This window comes from Talaromyces rugulosus, chromosome III, assembly GCF_013368755.1.
Source record: "Talaromyces rugulosus chromosome III, complete sequence".
Lineage (NCBI taxonomy): Eukaryota > Fungi > Ascomycota > Eurotiomycetes > Eurotiales > Trichocomaceae > Talaromyces > Talaromyces rugulosus.
The window spans coordinates 2,172,238-2,197,228 of record NC_049563.1 but is presented as its reverse complement, the minus strand read 5'-3'; the positions used below and the strand labels follow the sequence as shown (position 1 = coordinate 2,197,228).

Here is a 24,991-nt window from a genome sequence, read left to right as displayed (position 1 = left end):
CCGGTGATATCCGAGATGTAAATGTATATGCCTTTACAGGCTATGCGGTTGTATTTTAACTAAGTATTATTTATGAATTCGTTATTCTTAGGTACGATATAATTTTCCTTGGGTGATTATTGTTTGAAACACAAGTCTTGATGATACCCCAGATTCTAGGTTTGAAATGCTAACATCCGTTTTTTTTTTTAAACCTCAAGTACAACTCATTATATTCGATCGAGTACAAAAGTACATACATGTATTTCCACCAACACAATTTCAAATAATGATAGCAGCCAAGCCTTTAAATGTTCAGTTTATCAATGTTTTATATTCAAGTCAACAGGCGGAACTGATTGTGTTTGTCGCCAATATCACTAACGTCAATTGGGGCCAGGTCTGGCTGAACCTGTCCAAACTCGCGATCTTTACGCCTATTCTCGGCTGCATAACGAAAGTGCAGTACAAGAGCAGTTGGAATGATCAATCCAGTCAAGCCGCAGCCTATTGCAGTACCTGTGATAAAATATGGACTACCCATCGAATAAAGGCGTCAGTTAGGGGGTTCATATAATAGAGGTATTGAGACTTACGCGTCAGAGTCCGGAAACACAAAGGAAGCTAAAAAAGATGAACATTGACCAATAATCGAGAGAATCGACATCCCGATCCCTTTTTTGGTTTCTCCGGCGTTATTATTCAACATCCAAGCCATGTTGATTGCGAGAGCTGGGAAGACACCACAGCTTGCAAGCCAAATAGCCACGTATCGCACAGCAACTCCGGACTGAGTGGCTAATAGCGCGTATCCTATAGCGCCTACAGTAGCGCTTAATGCCAGTAACCATCCCCGGGACCCATAACGATCAGAGATCCATGCCACAAGAATACTCGAAAGGAACGCCGCTAGATAAGGAGGAGCCGTCAATCCCTGTGCGTTCACCGAACTATAGCCCATACCGGCAATGATTGTAGGGAGAAAGTTGGACAAGCTGGCGAAAGAGTAATTGCAACAGAAGTGCAAACATGCATGACAGTAATTTTTATAGTCAGCCAATCCAGCGAGTAGCTGTCGTTTGGACAATGTGCTTTTTCCCGTTGTATCTCGCGTTTCCATCCGTTCAACAGCAAAAGTACGTTCTTCCTCGGTGAGAAATTTCGCCGTTGAAGGTGAATCCATCAGGAAAAACCACACTGGCAAGACCATCAATATCGACGGCGCTCCTTCTGTGAAAGTTTTCATATTTGGTAAGAAAATACGTTTGGTCATAACGGTCAGCTACTAACCGATAATGAATATGAGCCTCCATGGTGCGACTTTAGAATGAATTTGGGAGATGCCATAAGCCATAGCGCCAGCAATACAGTTGGCAATTGGACTCGACCCCAACAAAATTGATAGACGAGTCCCCAGTTCATGGCGCTTATAGCAGAGCGAAAGGTAGTAAGGAACACCAGCTCCAAACCCAGCTTCTACAATAGCCAGAGCGACCCGACATGCTATTAAACCGGCGTAGTTGTGAACAAGGCCGGAGAATACAGCGGAAATACCCCATCTAAAAAGTTACCATCAAAAACGGAAAGGTAAAGGAATTTCAGACATTCACATACAAGAAACAAAGCACGGAAACGTAAATATGCGCGGGAAAGATCTTCCAACATAAAACTAGCCATTCAAGGCATGTATAGGTGATATAAAATGAAAGTAGGACCCAGGACCACTACAAGTTTCATTAGAATTAGTCTACTTTAGCAAGCAAGAGAAGAACCTTGGACCCGGGACAGTCGTACCTGTGTGCTATTTAGACCCAGGTCACTTTGAGCCCCGGCCGTTTTTGCGTTGCCTATGTTTCCACGATCGAGGTATGAGATGATGAAAAGGACCCAGACGAGTGGTAGGACCCTGATGTCGTACTGCTATTAGTTAGATATGGTTTATCTCACATTCGAGGATGTAAGTTACCTTCCTGACAACTAGAGAATTCATTGCAACCGTCGCCCGTCTCTGATTAGTGCTGAGATCCTGCGCTGCTTCTAGCTTCACGTTATCCATATCCTCCACGTGCTCCGCGGAAGTGGGCTTGGGGTCTTTGTTTTCCGCCATGAGGATTTTGAAATAAGATGAATATTTAGAGGACAAAATGTGATATGATAGAACAAACTTCCTGACTTATGTACATGTTTACGCCGTCGATTGTTTCACCATTTATAATGAAACCAGTCTTTCCTTTCCTTTAGGGTTTGCGCTATGGGGCCCGCAACCCCGGATTTTTTCCCCAGACTATCAATTCCAGATGTCCACCAGGGCACGGTCCTGCAGGCCGGTGCTTGGTCTTTCTGCTGGATCCGGGCGGAAGCGGATCGAGACGGGTTTCACTGGTAAATGACGTTTCTAAAAATGACATTTGGACGCTTAAGCCTGGCTTGATCCAACGTGGGTGTAGGTATTACAACTTCGGGTACTAGACTTCCAAATAGGGCGATTCTTCGGCTAAGGCCGGCAACGTGTCCGCGTCGGTCCGCTCCCATCCGTTAACCACGTACTTGCCCGTTATTTACTCTTCTTCTCCGTGATGCAATCTTGACATTCGGATACAAGCGCTATGGGTTTCAACAATGTCGGCCAGTACCAACAGGATGCCCCGAGATAATATGTTCAAACGAGGATACGTAGCCTGCCTGGGTTGCCGAAGTCGGAAGGTCAAATGTGTCCTCGGTCAAGGGCCACCATGTGCGAAGTGTCTTCGAGAACACCGCGAGTGCCAATTCCAGCCCCAGAAGAGAGCTGCAAGACATAGAGATGCGCCAAAATGGGCTACCCCGCAAGAGAATGCCCAGCAAGCAGTATCCCCAGTGCAACATGGAGGAAATAGGAATAGTCATGCCTTGTCATCCGACCGCAGCAATCCTACTACGGAAATTTGGAGTCAGGCGGAGACAGAGGAGCCCTTGCTCACTCCTTCTAGGGAGGAGAGTCAGTTTCATGCCCAGCCTTCTGCCTCTAATAGCGAGGTGTCGCTAGTAAGCCCGATGATGTCTACAATTATGTCCAGACCCAGTGATGCCCTAGGCGTCCTCTTCGAGGCCGCTCAAGCCAACGCATCGCCTCCGAAAACTCGAACAGATATCCAGGTTCCGCAATCACACGCATCAGCTCCTACTTATTCAATGTCTCTAAGCAACGTTTCCACCAGCGGTCTTGTTTCAGTACCTGGGCTATCACAGCCTAGCGATGATGTACTCGATTTGTGGGACAAGTGTCGCTTTGTTCGCCAGGGATGGTTTACAGCCCAAGAAGCGGTAACATATATAGACCTGTGAGTAGAAAATCCCATTTTTACCGTATTATTCGCTAATGGTTCTAGGTATCATGGGCATCTTGCACCGCTTACGCCTGTTGTGACAGAAGCATACCGAGAGCATTCAAATCACGACCGGCTTGTTATTGAAGAGCCAATGCTATGCTGTACACTTCTCATGGTTTCATCTAGATTCTTTATCTTACCAGGTGCTGGTGGAATCTCTCGGAGTCATTTTATACACCAAAGACTTTGGCAGTATTGTGAACTACTTATCCGACGTATAATGTTCGGACAAGAAAAATACTCTACAGCAAAGACAAGGATAGTGGGGTCGATAGAGAGTCTCATCTTGCTATCCAATTGGCATCCTCGATCAGTTCATTTCCCCCCTGAAACTGAAGGCTGGGACAGTGAACTGATATCTCCCAACTATGATCGTCGAAATAGGATTCAGACATCAAGAGAAGTGCCCCTCATAAGATGGAGAGAAGATGTTTTTGAACCTGCCAAGAGATCGGAGCGATTATCTTGGATGCTTCTGGGAGCTGCGTCAAGCTTAGCATATGAACTGGGTATTTTCGCAGATACGTCTACTTTCACGGACCCTCATCAAGTGGCACGAATGTACCGTGCCAGGAAATTACTTTCTATCCATATCATTCAGGCAGCTGTGACTATGGGTTGTGCATCTATCGTACCGGAAAATGTCTCCTTGGCGACCTCCACCGCACAGCAGGAAGCGCAGAAACACATCGATTTAAAATGGGACAGTTATGTCAATTCACTGACAGAATTAACAAGGCTAATAAAGACTGCCTCTGCCATGTTCTTCCAATCTACACCATATATCAAACAGCAGTTGCTATCAGGTCAATACAGTATTCTCTTGGAACACTTTGCGCCTTCTTTGGCTCGATGGCACGACGAATTCGTTGCTTCTACGTCAAGTAAGCTGTCTTATATTTTCTTTAGAACGTCAAGATTGACGATTCCTGAATAGACATACCAGCTCAATTGGTTCCTCTGATATTGATCGAGTACCACTATTTAAAGACTTACACCAGTGCCCTTGCCATTCAGGCTGTGGTCGAAAGGGCAATATCACGAGGAGCTAGTAAATTTGACAAGACAGGAAATGATATTTTGGCATCGTGCATTCTGAATCAAGACCACAAATTCATTCGCGATGTCATATATGACAGTACAAGAATATTGGACCTGGCCACTTCCATGGCCGCACAATCAATCTTGAGATATACTCCCTTGAGGATTGTTGTCTGCGTTGCTTCTGCGTCTGTCTTTCTTTTGAAAGCATTAAGTCTCGGAGGCACTAATGCAGATTTTAAAACAGCAATTAACAGCTTACACCGATGTATTGCAGCGTTAAGGTCCTCTACGGTTGATGACATGGACTTTTCAATACGATATGCCACACTAATCGAACGATACGTGGCACGATTTTGTGCAAACTTTACTCCTCGGGCAACTAACAACCAGCTACTGGATATTATGAACAGTAGTAATAACTCTCTACCAGAGTTTTCCAGCTGTATACCAACAGGCAGTGCTAACAATAACAATGACCATGAGAACGATATTCCAGTTGCCCAAGACGTGATACGTCCACATGAGGCCGAGCAGTACTCAGCATATCATGAAACCCAGAAACCTGCTGATGACCAGCAATTCAATAGCTCATTCCACTCATCTCAGCAAATCCCCTCTGATGACGATTGGCTAGCTAGACCATTTGATCCCAACATTGCCCCGTTTAGCTTCAACGGTGACAATCTATCTATCGGACTGGAAGTGGATTCACTTGACTTTTTATGGAACTTGCCGGATATTGGTGGACAGTGAATTGAATATTATATTCTTTATTTTTCAATGCAATAAAATTGTAACTTAATCTAAGCATTCGGGTAATTCTTGCCGAGGAATATTGACTCTCTTGTAAAAAAATAATAACTAGAGCTTCCATCTCATACCGCTGTTAACCGAGCCTTGCTCTTTGCCTCGGCCATAGGGTCAGAATTTCAACGAAGTACTCCTCCGGTTTCGGAGCGACATATGTACAGAGAACAGTCTATAAAGAGGTATATTTATGGGGAGCCATAGTCCACTTTTACATCTTTCATTTCCACCAGTTCTTACTCATATTTCCAAAAATGTCTCGCTCAATTGTCAATACCAATACTTATCCGTGGCTCTTCAACGCCAGTGAAACCATATCCACCAAGGCAAATGGCGACACCAAAGACATTGAAGTCAAGATACCCAAGTGCAGAGGCAAAATACCCTCCCTCCAAGCATCACGACTTCGGAGCATGATGCTTGAAGCCCATGCGGACCCAGCTAAAATCCTAGCATTTGTATGTAGCTATGACGCATTGAGCTCAAAACTCTGTGAAGAGGCTGGTTTCCCTGCACTTTTCCTTGCTGGATATCCAATGGCGTCCTCTCTAGCCCTTCCTGACACGGGGTATATTGCTTTTCAAGAAGTTGTTGGGAAAGTTCAAGAAACTGCCAGGGCTACAAATGTTCCGATTCTTGTAGATGGGGATACCGGATACGGGGGACCGATGAACGTTCGCAGGACGGTTGAGGGGTGAATATCACCGTTTTTCCTTTCTTGCCATTCCATGCTAATATCACTTCTTAGGTTTGCTCATGCAGGAGCGGCAGGTATAATGATTGAAGACCAAGTTTGGCCAAAACGTAGGGAATATATCTCTTTGACTCAACTTTAAAAGCTACAGACTATGCAGACTAATTACTTAAATATCTTCTACAGGTTGCGGCCACACTCAAGGCAAAAATGTGGTTTCGCGAGGGGAAGCATATGCACGATGGCGTGCAGCCGTCGATGCCCGAAACGAAGGACTAGATATTTGGATTATGGCACGTACTGACAGCCTTATTCTTGGCTACGACGAAGCCATAACGAGAGCCAAAGCAGCAATTGAAATTGGCGTTGATTGCATCTTCGTGGAAGCTCTTCCAGACCGGGAGAGTATGGTCCGCCTTCGAAATGATCTGGCTGGTATCCCTATATTTTCCAACATCATTGAAGGCGGCAAGACTGAGAACCTGTCCGCAAAGGATCTTGGAGAAATGGGATACTGTGCGGTGGCTTATCCCTGGACATTAGTTGCGGCAAAATTGAAGAGCATTCGGGAGACACTGGAGGCAATCAAGGGGTCGTTTCTAGTCGGGAAGCCGCCAACAGTTCTCTCATATGCCGAAGTTTGTGATGGAGTTGGATTTAACAAGTATTACGAACTGGAAGAGAGGTATCAGTTTGAGGGGTCGATGACTGGGAGCAAAGGGTTTCAGTTTAACTAGTTATCTTTACTCGTGTTCAAATACTATACTTGGGTATTTGAGCTTCAATGTTGAATGTATGTGACGCGAGATCTAACTCTGGCATTTCAAAACTCAATGCTACTCATATCATAACGATCGTAATTCATTTCTGCTTCTATCCTAGCTGAACTCACGGCTCCTGCTGCCGGTAATCTCTGTGTGTATTACAGTGTAGAAATTCTCCATAGGAAATCATAATGTGAAACATGTAGAGCGAAAATATACCTATAACGCCACAACATAGACAGGTACTTAAATGAGAAAAGAAAGAAGACAAGGTCGAAAGGTGAGCCGGCACACACGACTCTATAGCAGAAGTAGAGGGGAAATAAAAGTAAGAAATTCCGAAGCTAGCCTGCAGCCTGTTCCACTAATGGTTTCAGCGCTTCTACTCCCGCTTGCAAAATGGATGGGTTGGAACAACGCTTGAGACAGTTCTGAAGTGTGTCGATTCCGTTGTTTTGTCTCACTGCATCTCGTGCTCGACTGCCAATGTCCCCCGAAGCGGTACATGTCAAGTTACGAATGCAAACAATCCCGCGATGGACGAGATCATCGTTGCTCTCCCCGCACAAACTTAAGAGCAGATTAACACCACGCGGCCGTTCCAGAACAGCAGCAATCGCCGCATCGTACTCGGTAAGCATGGCGAGGGCTCCACCGGAGGCCCTCCTCGTGGCAATATCATCAACATCGGTAAGAGCAAGAAGAATATGCAAACGTTGCGAGGCACGCTTAGATCCGTCGGCGAACTTCACGACCCCGGATTCACAAGTCATCAGGTTACAAATAAGCTCACACGAGGCTCTTTGAATAAACGTATTTGTAGAAAGCAAGAGATCTTCTAAAACATCCCATGCCTGCCGTACGATGGATTCCGCCGCGGTACTGTCGGGAGAAGACGCAAGATTCGTAAGAGCCAAGAGGCTTTCGAATACTGGAAGAAGGTCTCGTGGCTGGTCGACAGAAAATGAAACCTGTGATGGCGAGAGAAGGGCTACCAAGGGCCTGATGGCGGATGTGATTTGAGGAAACCCGGAAAAGGGGAAAACATGAGATGGATTGACCGAGATGAGGATGCGAGCCAGCGCATGGGAAGCATTTTGCGTAGTTTCGTTGAAAGTTGGAACGGGACTACCACTCTTTGGTCCTAGAATGGAGAGGAGAAGCTTGACACATCCTTGTTGAGCGAGTTTACCGCGGTACTTCTGGTTTTTGGATAAAGCCAGAATTATCTTGCTGGTAAGGTCGTGAATGGATTTCAAACCCGATTTACCGCATTCGTTGAGTAAAGACATGATTTTCGCGTCAATAAGGGTATTGCAGCGTGCCATGACATGTTCATCGTCATCGAGTGTGTGGGAGGTAGCAGATGCTTTGGACGCTTCAGCATAGGCTTTGAGCTCGGACATTTTCCTTTGTTCTTCTGATAGGGTTGGTAAATATCTCGTAAGATTGGCGATGATCATTAGCCCTCCGTATAGCAACGACGTGTCTTCCAGGTTCGAAGTTAATACATCAAAAAGACCCTTTAAAAATATTGGGTCGTGTGTGAGCTGCTCCTTAACTTCTGGCTTCATGGAAGAAAAGGCCAGACCCTCGATCAGATTGCTGAAACTAGAAACATGGAAGTTTAATGACTGGCTCTTGAAGCGATCGACAAGTCGCTGGACGCTGGTGTCGTCTTCATGGGTTTTACCATTGGACTCAGAGCCGTCATGTTTCTCGGATGCTCTTACTTTGGCCAACACAACAGCAGCTAGCTCAGAGCTCGCGTCTGTTCCATTGGAAAGAATGTGGGAAAGCCATTCACCACAATTCTTTTCTATTGCTTCCCGACACGTGCGATCCAAACAGGCAGCGTTGAACAATTCGAGAAGGGCAACTTCAACTTTGGGGGACTTTGCTTCACGATGGAGAAGAGGGACCACAGACTGCAGAAACCCGTCGGTCAGAAACAGTGATGAGGTGACTGCAGGGACGACGGGGAAGACGGCAGCGGCAGCAGAGAAAGCAGCGATCAGGTCATCATTGCGGGCATTGGCGACCTTGGCTGCGATCAAGCGCGAAAAGCGTTCCCGGCCGACATCTTTGGATACTTCGAGATACTTTGCCGTTGCCAGAGTAGCCTGACTCCGGACATCGATCGGAAGCCTGTAGTCGAGCGATGATAATATGACGTCAAAACCTTCGTCGTCTATGAGATGCTGCAGTTTCTCTGCATTGACAGCTAGGAGCCTTGTGATTCCCTTGAGAGAGCGGCCGTCCAGATCATGGCCGGACTCCATCAATTTGGCAATAAATAACTGAAAGAGTTCACTTTCGCAGTGCGAACGCACATCTTCGGACGGCCACAATGTAGGATCGAGAACGACGGAATCGAGACAGACGACAGCACCATCGCCCCGATGGTAGATTTCATCAAAAAAAGTTGTCACGGAGACCTGGAGCCGGGCAGAAAAGAGCTGTCGCACACCGAGATTCTGTCGAACAAGGCCGGAAATGATGTCGTCTTGAGTCGTGGATAAGGATTCGGCATTGTGAGTCAGGATGAGGTTCAGACACTCGAGGGAGACGTTCTCTGGCGGCTTGAATCCATCGGCACGAAGATAGCGCGCGGCCTCTTTGCCGGCTTCTTCAATCTTCTCGCTCACATATCGGCGGCATAGATCCAAGAGAGGGTGTCCGTTTTCCTCCTCGCTGCGGATCTTTAGGAAAGCAGCCTTGACCTCGTCATTCTGAGGGGCCAGAGAGAGGGCTTCTCGGAGATTTCGGGATGCGGCCTACGCGAATAGTTGCAATGTCAGCCTTCTTTTTACCCTCAGAAAGATGCGCTTCATCTGATTGACTAAAGACAGCATTTTGGATGGCTTACCTCTTTGTGGCCGGCATCTATCAGCTCGACGGCTTCACGGGAAAGTTTGATGGCGCGGTCTTCGACCTTTGTGTCGACCATTTCAAGCACGACTATCGGGCCGAAAAGGGACGAGAAGGAACGGTGATGGCGATGTTGGAAAGCGCGTGTCGACAGTCAAAAGTGAAGAATCAAGACGACTGTTGGGGCCGGGAGAGGAGAAGAAGCGGGACTCTCCACGGAGGGCTGCGGGTACCGATCGATGTGATGCACGACTGAGAAGATGGTTAGGAATGGTAATTATAGTAATAATTACAGGTGGCTCCGGTCACTACCCACCTTTGGTCAGCAGCGAGTATTGTTAATGATTCACTCTTCACGAGCTTTGGCATCCCACACTCTTTTTTTTTAAAGCTTGGCTAGTCGAGGAGTAATCAATCGGCTGGCGTTATCGGAGCCCCTCAGCGCCCACTATCGCCCGTGATAACGCGAGCTCCCCCACCTTGAAAGTCTGCTGTTCCGCTGGGACGAGATGGCGATAATATGATATTATGAAATAATATTCCGGGACGGGGAAGGCTGCTTGTGTCTATACCAACTGATATGGCAATGTTGCGGTGATGAGCTTCGGCGACTCAGACTGCGCACTCGTTTTGGGATTACCAGTAGATATACCCAACGGCCAAGTCGCATCTCAATCAACGGCCAAGGCGCTTGCTCCAACCACAGCCTGGCTTGGTGTCACGTTGCGTCAGGACAAAGGAGTAAGCTAATAATAAGCCACGGCTGATCGCTTACGGAGCTGTATTTGACCAGAGCTAGTTGATCATCCTTATTATTGAGGCGAAAGTGAAAGTGAAACACACGTGCTGTTCGGAGTTAAGGTATCGCTCGTGTATCGTATGTAATTTATTACTCCGTGTCACGTGATTTCTCGGGCTCCGGAAATATCGTCGACACAATAATAATTTATGTTGGAAGCTATCACAACTCCGAAGAAGCTCTCAGCAAGACAGTGTCGGTGCTGGTTCGCTCGAACCTTCATCCCCTGTCCGCCTTGCCTGTCCATGATGCTGGCAATCCGCAATCCGACCAAAATCCTGCCACGATGAACGCCGTGGACGCGTCCGATCATTACGAAAGTAGTGCCGCCAATGGTCCGTCCGCCAAAAGACCTGCTCCCCCCAAGTTGCCATTGTTAACCAGCTTAACTCTTCAGAACCGGCCCCATCTCTCCTCACTATAATCCTCGATACAAATCCGCGAGCATGGGCGCTGCTAGAGGACCAGCTACCTTTCTCCAAGGCGCTGGCCAACCTCTTGGTCTTCGTCAACGCCCACCTAGCATGCAACTACACAAATGAGGTCGCCGTGATTGCCTCTCACACCCACCGAGCTGCCTGGCTATACCCGACACACAACCAGCAACCCTCGTCTCGCCAGCGCGACGCCGATGGCGATATCCAGATGAACGGAGATGAGCAGCATAATGCTACTGCATCTAGCTCCACCCAGGCGAACATGTATCGGCCTTTTCGAACCGTTGAGGAACAAGTGACTGAGAATGTGAAAGAGCTTCTGGCTTCGACGAATGCTGCCGACGTACAATCCACAACTTCTACCATGATGGCCGGCGCCTTGACCCTGGCTCTCAGTCATATCAACAGACGCAGCATGACCTGGGCAGAAACCCATGGGGCTGTCAATCTGGACGCTGCGCACGCACCGACAGGGTCTGCGGCGGCAGCAGTCTCGTCCAGTGGCAATGCCAACATGGGTCTACAGAGTCGGATCATGATCATTTCAGTCAGCAGCTCGACCGATTCTGCGCATCAATACATCCCCATCATGAACGGCATCTTCGCATGCCAACGACTACATATTCCAATCGACGTCTGCAAACTGAGCGGTGACGCCGTCTTCTTGCAACAGGCAGCGGACGCCACGCGAGGTGTCTACATGGCCCTGACCGAACCCCGGGGTCTTCTCCAATACCTCATGATGGCCTTTCTTCCCGACCAACGCTCTCGAAAACATCTCATCTTGCCGACGCGTGTGGATGTCGATTTCCGTGCCGCCTGCTTCTGCCATCGTCGTGTGGTCAATGTTGGATTTGTGTGCTCCATTTGCCTCAGCATCTTTTGTGAGCCGCCGGATAATGGTGACTGTTTGACCTGTGGCACGCACCTCGAGATAGGCGATTACGGATCGCGGCCAGCGGTGATTGCAAGGAGGAAGAAGAAGAAGAAAGCACGCTTGAATGGGTCCTCGGCTGCTGGTACTCCTACGCCTGCCGGAACTCCTGCGCCATAGCTTGATTAAACGAAACCCATAGCTGGAAATAGGCCACAATGCTGGCAGATACAATAAGCGTAGTCAATGAACACAGTTTGAGAAGTTGAAGATGCAGTAAAGAATTAAAGAATAAGGATTGGATTTTTAAAGAATGAGACTACGCTGAATGATTGCCATCGAGAAGCAGAAATGCGGGGCCCGCGAATACACATACAATTGTACGACAGCATAGACCCCGATGGAAAGCCGACTTCAAATACCGCTCCTGTATGAACCTACTCAGTCCCATGGCTCCTGCTTTTGGACCTTCTCCAGAGAAGCCATTAGTTCCATTGTGATTGTAAAAGCCCTGGGATTTGACACTTACCGTCGAGACCTCGAGAAACGGCCGCCCTGCGCTGTGGTACCTTGCCGAGCGCGCCGGGACATAACGCAACGAGGCTTTTTATCTTCTGACGTCATGGATGATAGTGCCTAGAATTGCAATCAATGACAAACATCTTCTCGATGATAAGTATATCACTCACAAAGGAATCTGTGTTGTGACAGAAAAACAGATATATGCCGTCTTTCATCTTTTTGACGGCCATGACTCCAATTGCAGCTTCACAAAAACTATTTTTCACACCCGGGTGTTCTACATAAAATAGTAAAATGTTTAGCCAAGAGACAAATCATAGGCGTTCAGCCGAACTCACCCAAGAAATCCTTGTCAATCATGGATTTTATAGCCTCTTCCTCCGTCACGTTTTCCGTCATGCCATTCTCGTCCTTGCGATCGCTAAAGTAGATCCGATTGGCGCAAGTACTTGCAGCCAGCGAGGTGGCAATGTGTTCTCCTGTGCCAGACGTGACAACAGCCACGCTGGTCTGCTCAGGGTCAAGGGCATCCACAGGAATGATTGCCGTGCCAATACCAATCAAAGCCGCAGGTCCAATTCTTCCCCTGTGTTTCATGCCAATTCCGCCTGATGATGACCCGGCTGCAATCTTGCCATAGCTATCAACGGCAATAGCACCGATTGTGTCGGTTATTTTGTCACCGGGTTCCTCGCCGCCGGATGGAACGATAGAGCCTATGTTTCCATCTTCAGTTTGAAGGTGCATCTCATCTGTTTCTTTGGTAAACGATAGGGGTGCATTATGGGCAGACGAAGGCGTTATATCCTGCCCGCCACCCTGAAAACACTTGTCTACCCCATCACCCGTTGAGGGCGCTGTTTCTTGTTGTGCCAAGTTACCATGGTCGGGTGGATCATCTTGGTCTTTGCGGTTATTTCTATCGTGTAGACTAGTGGGTGGTGTCATGAGCATAGCCGGGTTGATTGTTGCAATGGGGTTGGCAGAGGACGTAGAAGTTTCATCGCTTTGGGCATTTTTGTCTGGTGAATATGGATCCTGAGCTGCCTCGAGTTCATGCTGCCACCGCATCCATCGTGACTTTGCCGTCGCAGATACCAGGAAGTCGTCAGGGACGATTGGCAGACCATGGTCGTAGGCGAAATCAGTAGCTCCTTGACCGACCAGAAAATTCGGGGGGACGCGTTGCAAAGAAAGTGGCTTGTTCTGGGAATCAAGAATGAGACGGGCTACCGAAATCGGGTTCTTTATATCTAGAGAATGGAAGTTAGATGTTGTTACTTCTTGGTTGAGAAAGCAAACTCACGGGAGCAAGCCCCAACGGCTCCGCTGCGACCCATGTGGTCCACGATTGTGGCATCACACTCGACAGTACCATGGGCAGTGAGGTTGCTGCCATATCCAGCATTGGTAATCTCTCGGTCCTCCATCAGCCTCAAAGCTCCCTCCACGGCGTCCAGGGCAGAGCTTCCATTTTTGAGCAGAGCCATGGCGACTTTGGCTGCACTTTGTTGCGTTAGCCTGGAGAAGGTCAAGCAGACAGTGGAACAAGGATTATGGGTGTAGCGAACTCACTCGTTGCAGGCCTCCAAGTGCAGCTGCTCGTTTTGATAGCTATGAAAACCAGCGCCTGCGTGGACGTAAATTGCGCAAATGTCGCCTCCATATTTCCCACGAGGAGACATTTTCCCAGTGAATTTTGAACGAGAATCTCATTCAGCAGGTTTTGTATTGGCAGATGCTAGTAGAAATCGAGGAGCGTCAGTGGAGGTGATTAACAAAGGCATTGGAAATGAAGAAACGAGGGTAGGATGGAAAACAGGGTCATATAGACAAACAATTGAAGAGCGAAAGTTTTTGGCATACAAGTACGGACGACCGAGTATCAGCAAGTCGTGTGCCAGGTTCCCCCCACCGTGATCGTCCGGTATCGTACTGGACCAAGAGCCAAAGATAAGACGAACACGTTTTGGATTTCACTGGCCAACAGTCAGCATCATCGCAGTATATATAGCGAGAAAATGGGTACTAGCCTGCATCGATTGATGTCCTACCCAACAGTGTCACACACAGCAGTGGTATATACGAGATAGGTTAATAATAGACAATAATACTAGCACCCCAGAGGCACCAGATGGAACGGAGGGACCAGGATGGAGATAGAGGTAGTAGTAGTAGGTATTTTACACGAAAGAGAGAGAGAGAGAGAGAGAAAGGAGTGCATCGACGAAGACGGAGAGAAGCTTAGGAGAAGCAACAGCAGAAGCAGAAGTAGCAGCAGAAAATGCGGCGGCCGAGGGGGGGGACGCTCCTTCCCTGGTGGATGGTGCTCTCTCTCTCTCTTTGCACCAGCAGCACCACACGGGTTTTCTCTTCCTCTCTATTTTACTCTTCCTCCTCCGTTTGTCTATGTCGAACAGCTGCTATCAAGCAGTCCGAAATAACATGCCAGCAAAATACAACCCCATGTCTGAAGACTACGCGAGCACAGCTAGGAACTTGAAGCTGGTGCAGGCACTGCTGTGGTTGTACCTTGTATAGAGATTCCCAATATGACGCAGGCTTGGCACCGCTGACCGCCTTCCCTTCTGGGCGGGGGCTGGCGCTGCCGCCTGCAGACGACGCTCAACGCCCGCCCCGCGCTGCACTTGGCCTGTTGATAGAGCACTCTCCCCGGCCAGCTCGCAATCCTCTCTCGCGCCTGTGTGCAGACTTAGACAATCCAGATCCAGTGCCGAGATAAACCAGTTCGCCCTCTCGGACTTGCTGCCGTCGAGGCGGTCCCGCAGCCTATCATGACTTCCCAAACCCCGGCCGTTGTCATGGACAAGTATGCCCAATTTCTAGAAGACCCCAATTTGCCCTTGAGACTGTCGCGCTAACTGGTTTCTTTGTAGCGGAACTGGATATTCTAAGATCGGTGAGTTTCATCGCTGGTGTGCTTTGCCATTGCCCTAGGCTTACCTTCCGCCTAGGTTTCGCCGGTAACGACTCTCCATCCTTCGTCTTTCCGACCGCCATTGCGACCAAGTCTGCCGCTGGTGGCGGTGCTTCTCCCTCTGGACGACCCGCTGTTGCAAGCAAGCCTACTTACCTGGGTGGCTCCGGAGGTGGTGCCAGCTCTCATCTGTCAGGGAAACGCGGAACGGAGGACCTGGATTTCTTCATTGGAGACGAGGCACTGTCCGCTTCCAGTGGCCCGGGATACGGTATTCACTACCCCATTAGACACGGCCAAATCGAGAATTGGGATCATATGGAACGCTTCTGGTCCAACTCTATTTTCAAATATCTGCGCGTCGAGCCCGAAGATCATTATTTCCTCCTCACTGAACCGGTATTGTCCTCCCCGCAGTCGTCCTGGGAATAACCCTGCCGTATAACGTGGTCTGACTATCATCCATGTCCTCTAGCCTCTGAACCCTCCCGAGAACCGAGAAAACACGGCCGAGATTATGTTCGAGTCGTTCAATTGCGCAGGTCTTTATATTGCCGTGCAAGCCGTTCTTGCACTGGCTGCTTCTTGGACATCGTCGAAAGTCACCGATAGGTCTCTTACTGGAACTGTCATTGACTCTGGTGATGGTGTCACCCACGTGATCCCCGTCGCCGAGGGTTATGTCATTGGGTCCTCGATTAAGAGCATTCCGATTGCTGGTAGAGACATCACCTACTTTGTCCAGAGCTTGCTCCGGGATCGTGGCGAGGCCGACAGCAGCTTAAAGACAGCAGAGAAGGTGAAAGAGGAGTACTGTTACGTTTGCCCAGATATTGTTAAGGAATTTGCTCGTTACGATAAGGAGCCCGACCGTTTGCTCAAACACACTGTGACTTCGCCCAATGGACGTTCAATCTCTATTGATGTCGGCTACGAACGCTTTTTAGCCCCAGAAATATTTTTCAACCCAGAGATCTACTCATCTGACTTCCTAACGCCCCTTCCCAATGTTGTCGACGGGGTCATCCAGTCATCCCCCATTGACGTCAGGAGAGGACTTTACAAGAACATTGTTCTTTCTGGAGGATCTACCCTTTACAAAGACTTTGGTCGACGTTTGCAGCGTGATATCAGGCACCTCGTGGATAATCGTATCCGTGCCTCGGAGGCCCGCAGTGGAGGGGCCAGAAGCGGAGGACTTGAAGTGCAAGTTGTCACGCATAAGAGACAAAGACATGGCCCCTGGTTCGGAGGAAGTTTGCTCGGTCAAACCCCAGAGTTCCGCAGCTACTGCCACACCAAGGCTGAGTATGATGAGATTGGTCCTAGTATTGTCCGGAGGTTTGCGCTGCTAGGTGGACCAGGAAGCACTTAGTTTGCCAGTCAAACTGTTTCCGTACACATTCCCCGCAAAGACAGCTTTTAAATTTCAAAATGGTATATTGATCGATTGTAATTGTCCGTCCAAACAAACCCTCGGGGCTGCATTGCAATACGAAACCCTGGAAGGAAGTGCTCTACATGTAGAGTCAGATAGCTAGATATGTTGTACATACAACTTTTCATTTCAATGTTACGTGCAAAGACTTTTGATATTCTGTCCGAGTCAACTGATCTCTGGGTTGACATTTGATATCTGAAGGCCAGAATGCACGGATAGCGTTAGTAGCTGAAGGACATGGTTGAAAGACTGGTACAATGAATATACAAAGTTCTATTAAAATAACCTATCTATCTACCCGACGAAAGCTTTTATCGTACAAAAACCCCAAAAAAATCCTTTCTTTTATTTCTCCTCTGAAGGTGTATCTTTCGGAACCTTGTTAAGAATCGCAAGCCCTTCGACATGGCTAGTCTGAGGAAAGAAATCAAATCCGCGAATGCTTTCGATTTCGTATCGAGAATTGCTGTTTCCTTCCACCATGTAGCCAACATCGCGGGCCTGCGTGTGGACGTTGCAGCTCACATAGGCCACGCGACGGGGCCCGAATTTGAGAAGCTGTTTCAAGAAATCCTCGCTGCAGCCCTTTCTTGGCGGGTCGATGACGAGAAAGGTTTCGTCGGGAGGATAGGGGACTCGGTTGAAAAGCAAAGGCGCATCAGCAGCGGCAAAGCCGGTGTTGGGGAGGTTGTTTTTGCGGGCATTATCCCGCGCGCATTCGATGGAATTGACGTCAATATCAATGCCAAGGGACGACTTGAAGGCCGTTGAAAGCGTTACGGTGAATAGCCCACAGCCAGAGTATGCGTCGATCAGGTACTTGATCGGCTTTTCATTCTCTCGGGGCGTCTTTGGGTGGATTTGCTGGCGGATGTATTCCGTGAATGGGGATAGGATGGAATTGTTATTTTGGAAAAAGGCTCCAGCCTTGTTTCCCAGGATGAAGTCGTCGATGTAGTCGGTAGAGTATCCGTTTTGGTTTGTTACATACCGTTGCTCTTCCACATACTCGGGATGGTCCTTGTAAATGGCAACGGTATCGTCGTGCGGGGGGTTTTCTGGGTCGTAGTTGTCCTTCTTCAGTCGACTTGTTGATTGACGCAAAAGTATCGTGGCGCCATTGTGGTATTGTTCGTAGTTTCTCAAAACACGCGCTCTCTCTTTTTTTAGGCCTTTTCGAATAATGTCTGTACCCAAGGGACAGTCTTCAATGTCAACATTTGTACGCCGGTTTTTAATATTGAATCCAATCGCTGGAGGTTTGGTATATCCTGATGACTCGGGGTATGCATTTTTCGAGCGCTTGGGAGGCGCTGCATAATGGGGCGTCAGTTTCGTGCGATAGCCATACTGGAGTGGTGACGGAAATGTGTCACCGATTGTCGGAATGACTTCAGGGATCAAGCCTGAGAAGTTGGCGTATGCCTTTTCCACCGATTTCTTTTTGTACTTGAGCTGCTCCTCGTACGGCAGCATCTGTAATTGACAGCCTGAGCATTCGCCAAAGTATTGGCACTTGATCAGGGAGTCGTCTCTTCCTGGGCCGGGCTCATTGACTTTGATTAGATCTGTTATGCTGTGATTCTCCTTCACAAGATGTCTGACAACCTTGATAGTCGCCTTGTCCCCGGGGATTGTGAATGGAACGACGTAGACGCGACTGCCATCCTCGGACAGGGCCAACCCGTCGCCGCTTGAAGAGGTGGAAGATATCGTGACATCAAGCTCGGAAAATAGCTGGGGAAGTTCGGACGGCTGCGTATCAGCTGGGGACTTTGAACTATCCCTCTCCTTTCGAGCACTCTCGAGCAAACGATTGATATCAATTTGCAAGGCTTCCTCGGGGTCCTCGCCTTTCCCAAAATTGTAATCTCCTCCCCGTTTCTGCTTCTTTTGTCGATCAGAGCCCTTAGCCCGGAATCCCTGGTTATGGTTCTTCATCCCGATTTTCTCCTCTATGTTCTTCAAATAATCCTCAATTCGTGTGTCGAAAATGCGTTTGGGGGTATAAGTCCTCCGAGATTGAAATGTGACTGTGACACAAACGGGGCGCGCACGCAGGTACCGACTCAAATAACCGATCGCACGGTTCGACATTGGCTAGCAGCAGATTGCATCGGCATACATTAAGCACAGTAACTTGCGGGAGAAGTGTTGACTTGGAGAAAAGAAATCCAAACGCATGTGGAGGAAAATTGCGGCAGAAAATGACTAAGGTGGAAATGGCGACCTATGATTGGCCGTGGGGTCCTCCGCGGCCCAGGGAGAATTTGTTCCCTGCTCCGAGCAGGAACGACGCTCTCAACCCCCGTGTCAAAGGTTGGCAGCCAGCAACCAATTCACCTGCGCCTGGCCCTCTTGCCCCCTCTTTTTTTTTCTTCGCTTGAGTTTTTTGAGATTTTTATATAGGGGAGGATTTCCTCTGGGGGAAGACGGTCGCCATGAGCATCGCACGCCCGGCAAGATGTCTGTTTTGCAGCTTGTCGCGAACTGTGTACGTGAGCGTTCGCGTGCCACGACGACAATTCCACGCGGCACCTATCTATTTCAACAAGCCGAAATCGAAACAGCCTAGTATTGCACACGGCAAAACCCTCGAAGAGATCGAAGAAAGCGTGACACCGACTGACTTCAAGCCATACACCGAGGAGGAAAAGGAACTCCTGTCGAAGGAATACACCAAGGACCAAGTTGCTGCAATCCTGGCTGGAGAAGAAGCCATCGATCCCAAGGACTTGGCTTCACAGTTTGGTATTCGGCGCGATCCGATGAAGCTGTACTACCTCGATGACTTTTCTACGATCGAGCCCGGTGTCGACAAGCACGTGCGAGCGCCGGAATCCAACTCTGACTTCAATGCTACCCTGAAAACAGAAGACGACTTTGCGGACGACTTTGCCAAGTTCTTCGCGGAAATGCCTGAGAATGCTACGGCCGCTGACTGGGTCCGTTTTACCGAGAACCTGCGCTTGACCAAGGGAAAGGAGGAGAATGAGCGAAACCCGTCCAGCTTCCTAGTGCCAGAGCTGTTTCAAAACGGAGAGACTCTCACCCACGGCCCTGTCGTCAATGAGTCGGAGGATGGAAAACCTGCAGACAAGAAGTCTGATCAGCCGACCGAGGAGATTACCGACGCGCTGAAAAAGCTGATGCAATCGACGGGATACTCTACGATCCAGATTAAGGGCTTCAAAATCAAGACGCTCGTTTCCCACTCCGTCGTTAACCAAACCCGTCTCGGTAAAGTGCGCCGACAGTACTGCCTTTCTATCGCTGGTAACGGAAATGGACTTTTGGGTATTGGAGAGGCCAAGTCCGAGGAGGTTGCAGATGCAATCATACAGTCCAAATACCGAGCCATTCGAAACATGCAGCCAATTCTGCGATATGAAAACCGAACCATTTTTGGAGACGTCCAAGGAAAGGTGGGAGCTGTTGAACTGAAGCTCATGAACCGTCCTCCTGGTAAGTTTCTTTTGACCGTAGTCTGACATCACCTTATAACTAATACGTTGCAATTTTTAAAGGCTTCGGTCTACGCTGCCAACATCTCATCTACGAGATGGCTCGCGCCAGCGGTATCCACGACCTGGCTGCCCGTGTTGACCGGTCACGCAACCCGATGAACACTGTCAAGGCCGTCTACGAGGCTTTGATGAGCCAAAAAGATCCAGAGGATATCGCTCGTGCGCGCAACAGGAAGTTGGTGGATGTACGAAAGGTCTACTATGCCGGTAGAGTATAAACCCGATCTCTCCTATGTTTTGGGAGCAGCGCTGTTTGGTATGATATGCATTGTTGAAAGATATTTTCTTCTCTTTCTTCGTGATGTATCGCGTGTACACCAGTTTTTACCATTTGAATCCATTTGTATTATACATCGTATTGATAGATAATAAGCGTCTTTCCACACTCCCACGTTGCATAGATGGCCGATGGCCAACGGCCGGCGCGTATCTAGTTGCCTCGCTTGGTAGTTGACTCGACCAGTGCTTGGTCTTCATTGGCCGCAAATCGCTTGCATTGACACTGTAGTCCGTCCCTTGACGCGAGGATGGTGACACTGGTAGTCCCAATCTTAGGCCGGCTTTCGCAGGGATGTGTTGCTTCTCTTATAATTCATGTTTATCGCATCGCATCATGCTATATCCATCCTCTTCCAATTCATTCATTGTGTCATCGTATCCCCCTCACCACCCATTGTCATATTCGTCATCCCCGAAACCCCCTCTGCATACTGATCATGTTGCTGCTGCTGCTGCTGCCCCGCCGCTTCCCCCTCGGTGATAATCTGCTGTTGCAACACAATACTATAAACACTTGCCTTGAGCAGCGTATACACCGTCGCAGTCTTGCGCTCGAGCAAGCGCAGTCCGTCGAGAGTGAGGGAGGCCGGCGACCCCGCGAGATCGGCGAATGTGTCGGATAACTTGACGCGGTCAGTTTTAACGAATCTTACTCTCTATATCCCCGTATATAAGGCTTGTACAAACCTTGTTTACATTATCTAGCAATCGGCTGTATTCGTCGAGCACTTCTTGTTCGAGATCTGAGATGAGCGGGTTCGACGATCCGAGGAGAGGGTTGCTGCTGCCGCGTGGTTCGCCCGAGGGCGTCGTGCTTCGGCGATCGGTGAAGTCTTCGGTAGCCATGATGGATTCTGAGGGTGTAGCTTGATCTTGCGAGTTGTGTGTTTGGTTCAATGTAGTTCGGCACGGCGTCGGCTGTTGTTCAAAGAAATTAACGGAGACGCGTTCGCCCTCCGCGGGGTGGAGTGGAGCGGAACGGGAATCAAAGTGCCAAGTCGACCCGCTGTTTACATCTACTTTTCTTCCTTGTCTCAAAAATATGTATATGGCTGAATATTCTGGACAGTAATGACAGAAAAAAATAAACATCAAATGCATAGCATACACTATTTTGACACAATATTCACGGGGGGCAGAAATCAATAGCTCAAGACATTGAAGACAACAATCAAATGAAGCACCAACATGACAGTCCTGACGCCATAGGGCCATGCCTCTCTTGCAAATACATGACTGACAGAGCAAGATGTAGATACCAGAGCCAGCCAGAATGACTTCCAAATCAAGTAATTTTGCGGAACGATGTTACATCGACAATCAGTTGAAATGCAATCTCGAATAGACGGATCCGCTCTACCATGGCCGTTTGTTGAAAAGACAAAATCCTATCTGCACCGCGCCGAACGCCACTAATCCCAGAAGAAGTCTCTTGACTTGATCAAAACGAAACAAACAGAAAAAAAGAAAAAGCACGAAACGTTTCGGTCATCATAGCCTTGGTCGCTAGACATGCGCTACGCACGTGTTCCAGCCAAGACCAACGTGTATATTGAAGACAAATTCTCGTAAGATGGCTAAAGGATCGTTATTCATCCCCCTCGTGATGCAGAGTGACACTGTTGAACTCTTCAAAAGGATCGGCAATTTCTCCACTGGGAGTGGCGAGGCCAGAATCCAACGGAACGCCCTTTATTTTGCTACCAGTAGGTCCGCCAATGTCGACACTAGCGCTTTCCTTGACGTTGCGGAAGTTGAGCGTGTCAGTAGCGCGTCCTTGGTGAGGGATCATTGGCGGCTTCATGTGACGAATGAGGGCCCAGGATGTGTTTCGGAAAAATGGATGCGTTTTGACATCAGAAGCGCCAGCTCTGGCTCCAAGCCGCTTGGTCTCATCCTTGATCAGTAGTTTTCGGATGAGTGATTTACATAAGCTTATTAAATGTTAGCAAAGACATTCACAACATAGTGTACGTTCTTAATGGGGACTTACTTGGAAGTTTGCTGCGCACCACCGTGTTCGGGAAAGGGGATATCATTCCGCAGAATGTTGGAAAAAGTCGCAGTCCTGTTCTTCCCTTTGAAGGGAGTTGTCCCGTACAACATCTCGTAAATCAAGATTCCCAAAGTCCACCAGTCGACGGCACTGGTGTGACCACATCCTTGAATCACTTCTGGCGCGATATATTCTTCGGTGCCGACGAACGAATTCGTTCGGAAGTCAGCAATGCATGATTTGGTGTCAATGGTAGGGAACGAGGATGGCCCATTTCCATTGCGTCCCAGGATCATAGTAGGAGCTCCGCCGGGACCAGACTGTTTGGATAAGTCGAAATCCGATAACATAATATGCCCCGATTGGTGTAGAAGAATGTCTAGTGTATACAATTAGCTTCCAAGCGCTTCCCCTTGTTAATCCTAGTCCAGTGCTTACTTTCAGGCTTAAGGTCGCGATAGATGAAACCCATAAGATGTAGATATTCCAAGGCTGCTGTCACTTCGGCGGCATAGAACCGGGCGTCATCTTCCGGAATGCATTTTCCAGGCCGAGTTTGCAAGGCTCGGAAGAACTCGCCGCCACTGCAATATTCCATGCAAAGGTAGAGATAGTCTTCCGACTGGAACGAGTGATAGAGCGTTACAATGAAAGGATGATTGCTGGTAGCCAAAATCTCCTGTTCTGCAAGAGCGCGCTTGATCTTGTTGCGTTTGATCATCTCCTTCTTGCTCAGCACTATTTGATCTCTGTCAGCAACAGGCTACATTTTCGTTGATCCCATGCGGTTACTCACCTTTCATGGCATACAACCGATTAGACTTCTTCTCCCGCACCAGATACACCTTGCCGACATCGCCCTTGCCGATCAATTTGATTTTATCAAAACTTCCGGGTCCAACCTCGACATTGCGCACCTTGATCGAGTTCGAGCTATATGTTCGTCGGAAAGCGGCTGTCGAGGAAGCCCGGATTTGACCGGGCGACGGGATTTTTCCATCTGGCCCAGCAGTGGGCACGGGCAGAGACCGTCCCCGTTCCTCCGAAGAAGACTCAACGGCAGTAGTTTGCACCTGATCTCCAGTTAGGGCCGCCAAAGGCTCCTTGCCTAATTCTGCTGTCTTTGGACGTTCTCCGGACTGGTCGTTAGCGAAAAGACCTTGTGTGTTCGGAGCCGAGGCCACCCGGCGAAGCTTTCGCGCCAGTTCTTCCTTTCCGGCAGTGATTGCTTGGTCTGCGGGTGAGATGCCTTGAACTTGTAACTCGGGCGGGTCCGGTGGCGTCGAGGGAAGAGAACCCTCATTACGATGGCGAAGGGCGGGATGACCCTGGTGGGCAAAATAAGGGTTGGCATGGGCGGTTGGAGAGAGACCATCGTCCAAGGCATTCCCTTCGCTGGCCACGGTGGTCGAGCGATTGCGGCCAATGTTCGGCAGAAATCGAGACTGCCTGGACTTTGACTCTGTCTTGGCCTGGTTGTTCCCAGAGCCGGTGTCCTTGGCATCTCGCTCTGCGCCGTTATTACCGGCACCGGTATTCAGACGGAAAAAGTTTTTGATCTTCGAGGGGAAATGGTTGTTGGACGAATCATTGTTGCTGCTTTGATTATTATTGTTCCCGGGGTTGTTGTTGTTGCTGCTGTGTTTCTTAGACGACAGGGAAAGGCCATGGAAATTCCGCTTCTCCGACGCTACGGGAGACGTATGCGAGGTGAATAGTTGGGTCATGATGGAGAAAAGGCGGTGCCGGAGAGAGTAATAGGGACAGAAGAAGCGAGCCTCGACTCAAACCGGGTCGACAATAACCGGGTCCTCGAGTCCAGCGATGCCGGCTGGGGGGGAATCACCGTATAATGCAGGCGAGAGCGACTGATACACCAGCCTGTACTACTCACTACCACCACCACGGCGACTAGGCCAGTAAGCAGATAGCACGACACCGAATCCTAGCGCCTGGCAGCGTAAGCGGAGGCAACCGCAGATGAGCGAAGAGCGGTCGAGAGCAAGGCGACCATGAACAGCGCGACGAGGGGGGATAGAGGAGGAGGAGGAGACAAAGAAAGAAAGCGAGACAGGTTAATAATCAAGCAACTAGCAGCAGTGAGCAGCGAGGGGAGGCGGTGCGGAATGGGCGTGACTTGGCACCAGTCGCCGGGTGGAGCCGCGAACGACGTAAGTCGACGGGCGCGGTGGGGCCTCCTTCCCTCTTGTTCCTCTGATATATTAATTAATTCCTATCTTGATTGTTTGCGTTTATTATCAGAATACGCTCCTATGGGCACTCTTCTCTTCAACAGCGTATTCCGGGCGACCTGCCTGCCCAACAGCGCATGGCTGGCTGTGGCAGGGAAGAGACCTTGCTTAAAAATTGGCCAGAGCGAGCGATCGCAATGGCCCAGACCAGCCTCGACTCGACGCTCCGTCTATCGTCAAATCCGTCCAACACAAACACACACTCTCTCTCTTTCTTTCTCTCTGCAATCAGCTCAGAAACCTCCGAAAAAGCCAGCATCATCGCCCCATGAATATACCCAGACCCAGAACCGGAAACATCAATGAATAATGCTGCTGTCTGCTCCAGGTCCCGTACCCACTGCGGGGTTGCCGCCGCTTCAGGTCGCCCAGTCTTGCATCGCACGCGAGGGAGAGAAC

At 49.1% G+C, this 24,991-nt stretch overlaps 11 protein-coding genes across 11 annotated transcripts; 5 read left to right on the top strand and 6 right to left on the bottom strand.

The window, feature by feature from the left end:
• Nucleotides 1–316: 316 nt before the first annotated feature.
• Nucleotides 317–2,086, bottom strand: TRUGW13939_05627 (uncharacterized protein; the record flags this gene model as incomplete). Its single annotated transcript, XM_035488788.1, has 6 exons — nucleotides 317–515; nucleotides 576–1,209; nucleotides 1,270–1,538; nucleotides 1,594–1,703; nucleotides 1,774–1,899; nucleotides 1,946–2,086. 6 exons carry the CDS (start codon nucleotides 2,084–2,086, stop codon nucleotides 317–319), a joined length of 1,479 nt encoding a protein of 492 aa, XP_035344681.1.
• Nucleotides 2,087–2,598: 512 nt separating this feature from the next.
• Nucleotides 2,599–5,144, top strand: TRUGW13939_05626 (uncharacterized protein; the record flags this gene model as incomplete). Its single annotated transcript, XM_035488787.1, has 3 exons — nucleotides 2,599–3,299; nucleotides 3,348–4,231; nucleotides 4,285–5,144. 3 exons carry the CDS (start codon nucleotides 2,599–2,601, stop codon nucleotides 5,142–5,144), a joined length of 2,445 nt encoding a protein of 814 aa, XP_035344680.1.
• A 308-nt stretch (nucleotides 5,145–5,452) lies between these two features.
• Nucleotides 5,453–6,629, top strand: TRUGW13939_05625 (uncharacterized protein; the record flags this gene model as incomplete). The annotated part of the gene is made up of 3 exons (XM_035488786.1): nucleotides 5,453–5,892; nucleotides 5,947–6,002; nucleotides 6,079–6,629. 3 exons carry the CDS (start codon nucleotides 5,453–5,455, stop codon nucleotides 6,627–6,629), a joined length of 1,047 nt encoding a protein of 348 aa, XP_035344679.1.
• A 371-nt stretch (nucleotides 6,630–7,000) lies between these two features.
• Nucleotides 7,001–9,606, bottom strand: TRUGW13939_05624 (uncharacterized protein; the record flags this gene model as incomplete). Its single annotated transcript, XM_035488785.1, has 2 exons — nucleotides 7,001–9,433; nucleotides 9,526–9,606. 2 exons carry the CDS (start codon nucleotides 9,604–9,606, stop codon nucleotides 7,001–7,003), a joined length of 2,514 nt encoding a protein of 837 aa, XP_035344678.1.
• Nucleotides 9,607–10,612: 1,006 nt separating this feature from the next.
• TRUGW13939_05623 (uncharacterized protein) lies at nucleotides 10,613–11,817 on the top strand (the record flags this gene model as incomplete). The annotated part of the gene is made up of 2 exons (XM_035488784.1): nucleotides 10,613–10,661; nucleotides 10,724–11,817. The coding sequence occupies 2 exons, from the start codon at nucleotides 10,613–10,615 to the stop codon at nucleotides 11,815–11,817; spliced, it is 1,143 nt and encodes a 380-aa protein (XP_035344677.1).
• Nucleotides 11,818–12,074: 257 nt separating this feature from the next.
• Nucleotides 12,075–13,844, bottom strand: TRUGW13939_05622 (uncharacterized protein; the record flags this gene model as incomplete). The annotated part of the gene is made up of 6 exons (XM_035488783.1): nucleotides 12,075–12,105; nucleotides 12,167–12,273; nucleotides 12,327–12,436; nucleotides 12,498–13,412; nucleotides 13,466–13,665; nucleotides 13,735–13,844. The coding sequence occupies 6 exons, from the start codon at nucleotides 13,842–13,844 to the stop codon at nucleotides 12,075–12,077; spliced, it is 1,473 nt and encodes a 490-aa protein (XP_035344676.1).
• A 1,110-nt stretch (nucleotides 13,845–14,954) lies between these two features.
• Nucleotides 14,955–16,472, top strand: TRUGW13939_05621 (uncharacterized protein; the record flags this gene model as incomplete). Its single annotated transcript, XM_035488782.1, has 4 exons — nucleotides 14,955–14,989; nucleotides 15,057–15,079; nucleotides 15,135–15,496; nucleotides 15,573–16,472. 4 exons carry the CDS (start codon nucleotides 14,955–14,957, stop codon nucleotides 16,470–16,472), a joined length of 1,320 nt encoding a protein of 439 aa, XP_035344675.1.
• Nucleotides 16,473–16,883: 411 nt separating this feature from the next.
• Nucleotides 16,884–18,635, bottom strand: TRUGW13939_05620 (uncharacterized protein; the record flags this gene model as incomplete). Its single annotated transcript, XM_035488781.1, has 1 exon — nucleotides 16,884–18,635. One exon carries the CDS (start codon nucleotides 18,633–18,635, stop codon nucleotides 16,884–16,886), a length of 1,752 nt encoding a protein of 583 aa, XP_035344674.1.
• Nucleotides 18,636–18,979: 344 nt separating this feature from the next.
• On the top strand, nucleotides 18,980–20,283 carry TRUGW13939_05619 (uncharacterized protein; the record flags this gene model as incomplete). Its single annotated transcript, XM_035488780.1, has 2 exons — nucleotides 18,980–20,003; nucleotides 20,066–20,283. The coding sequence occupies 2 exons, from the start codon at nucleotides 18,980–18,982 to the stop codon at nucleotides 20,281–20,283; spliced, it is 1,242 nt and encodes a 413-aa protein (XP_035344673.1).
• A 423-nt stretch (nucleotides 20,284–20,706) lies between these two features.
• Nucleotides 20,707–21,190, bottom strand: TRUGW13939_05618 (uncharacterized protein; the record flags this gene model as incomplete). Its single annotated transcript, XM_035488779.1, has 2 exons — nucleotides 20,707–20,967; nucleotides 21,032–21,190. The coding sequence occupies 2 exons, from the start codon at nucleotides 21,188–21,190 to the stop codon at nucleotides 20,707–20,709; spliced, it is 420 nt and encodes a 139-aa protein (XP_035344672.1).
• A 742-nt stretch (nucleotides 21,191–21,932) lies between these two features.
• On the bottom strand, nucleotides 21,933–24,067 carry TRUGW13939_05617 (uncharacterized protein; the record flags this gene model as incomplete). The annotated part of the gene is made up of 4 exons (XM_035488778.1): nucleotides 21,933–22,278; nucleotides 22,338–22,719; nucleotides 22,779–23,078; nucleotides 23,137–24,067. The coding sequence occupies 4 exons, from the start codon at nucleotides 24,065–24,067 to the stop codon at nucleotides 21,933–21,935; spliced, it is 1,959 nt and encodes a 652-aa protein (XP_035344671.1).
• Between the last annotated feature and the right edge of the window lie 924 nt (nucleotides 24,068–24,991).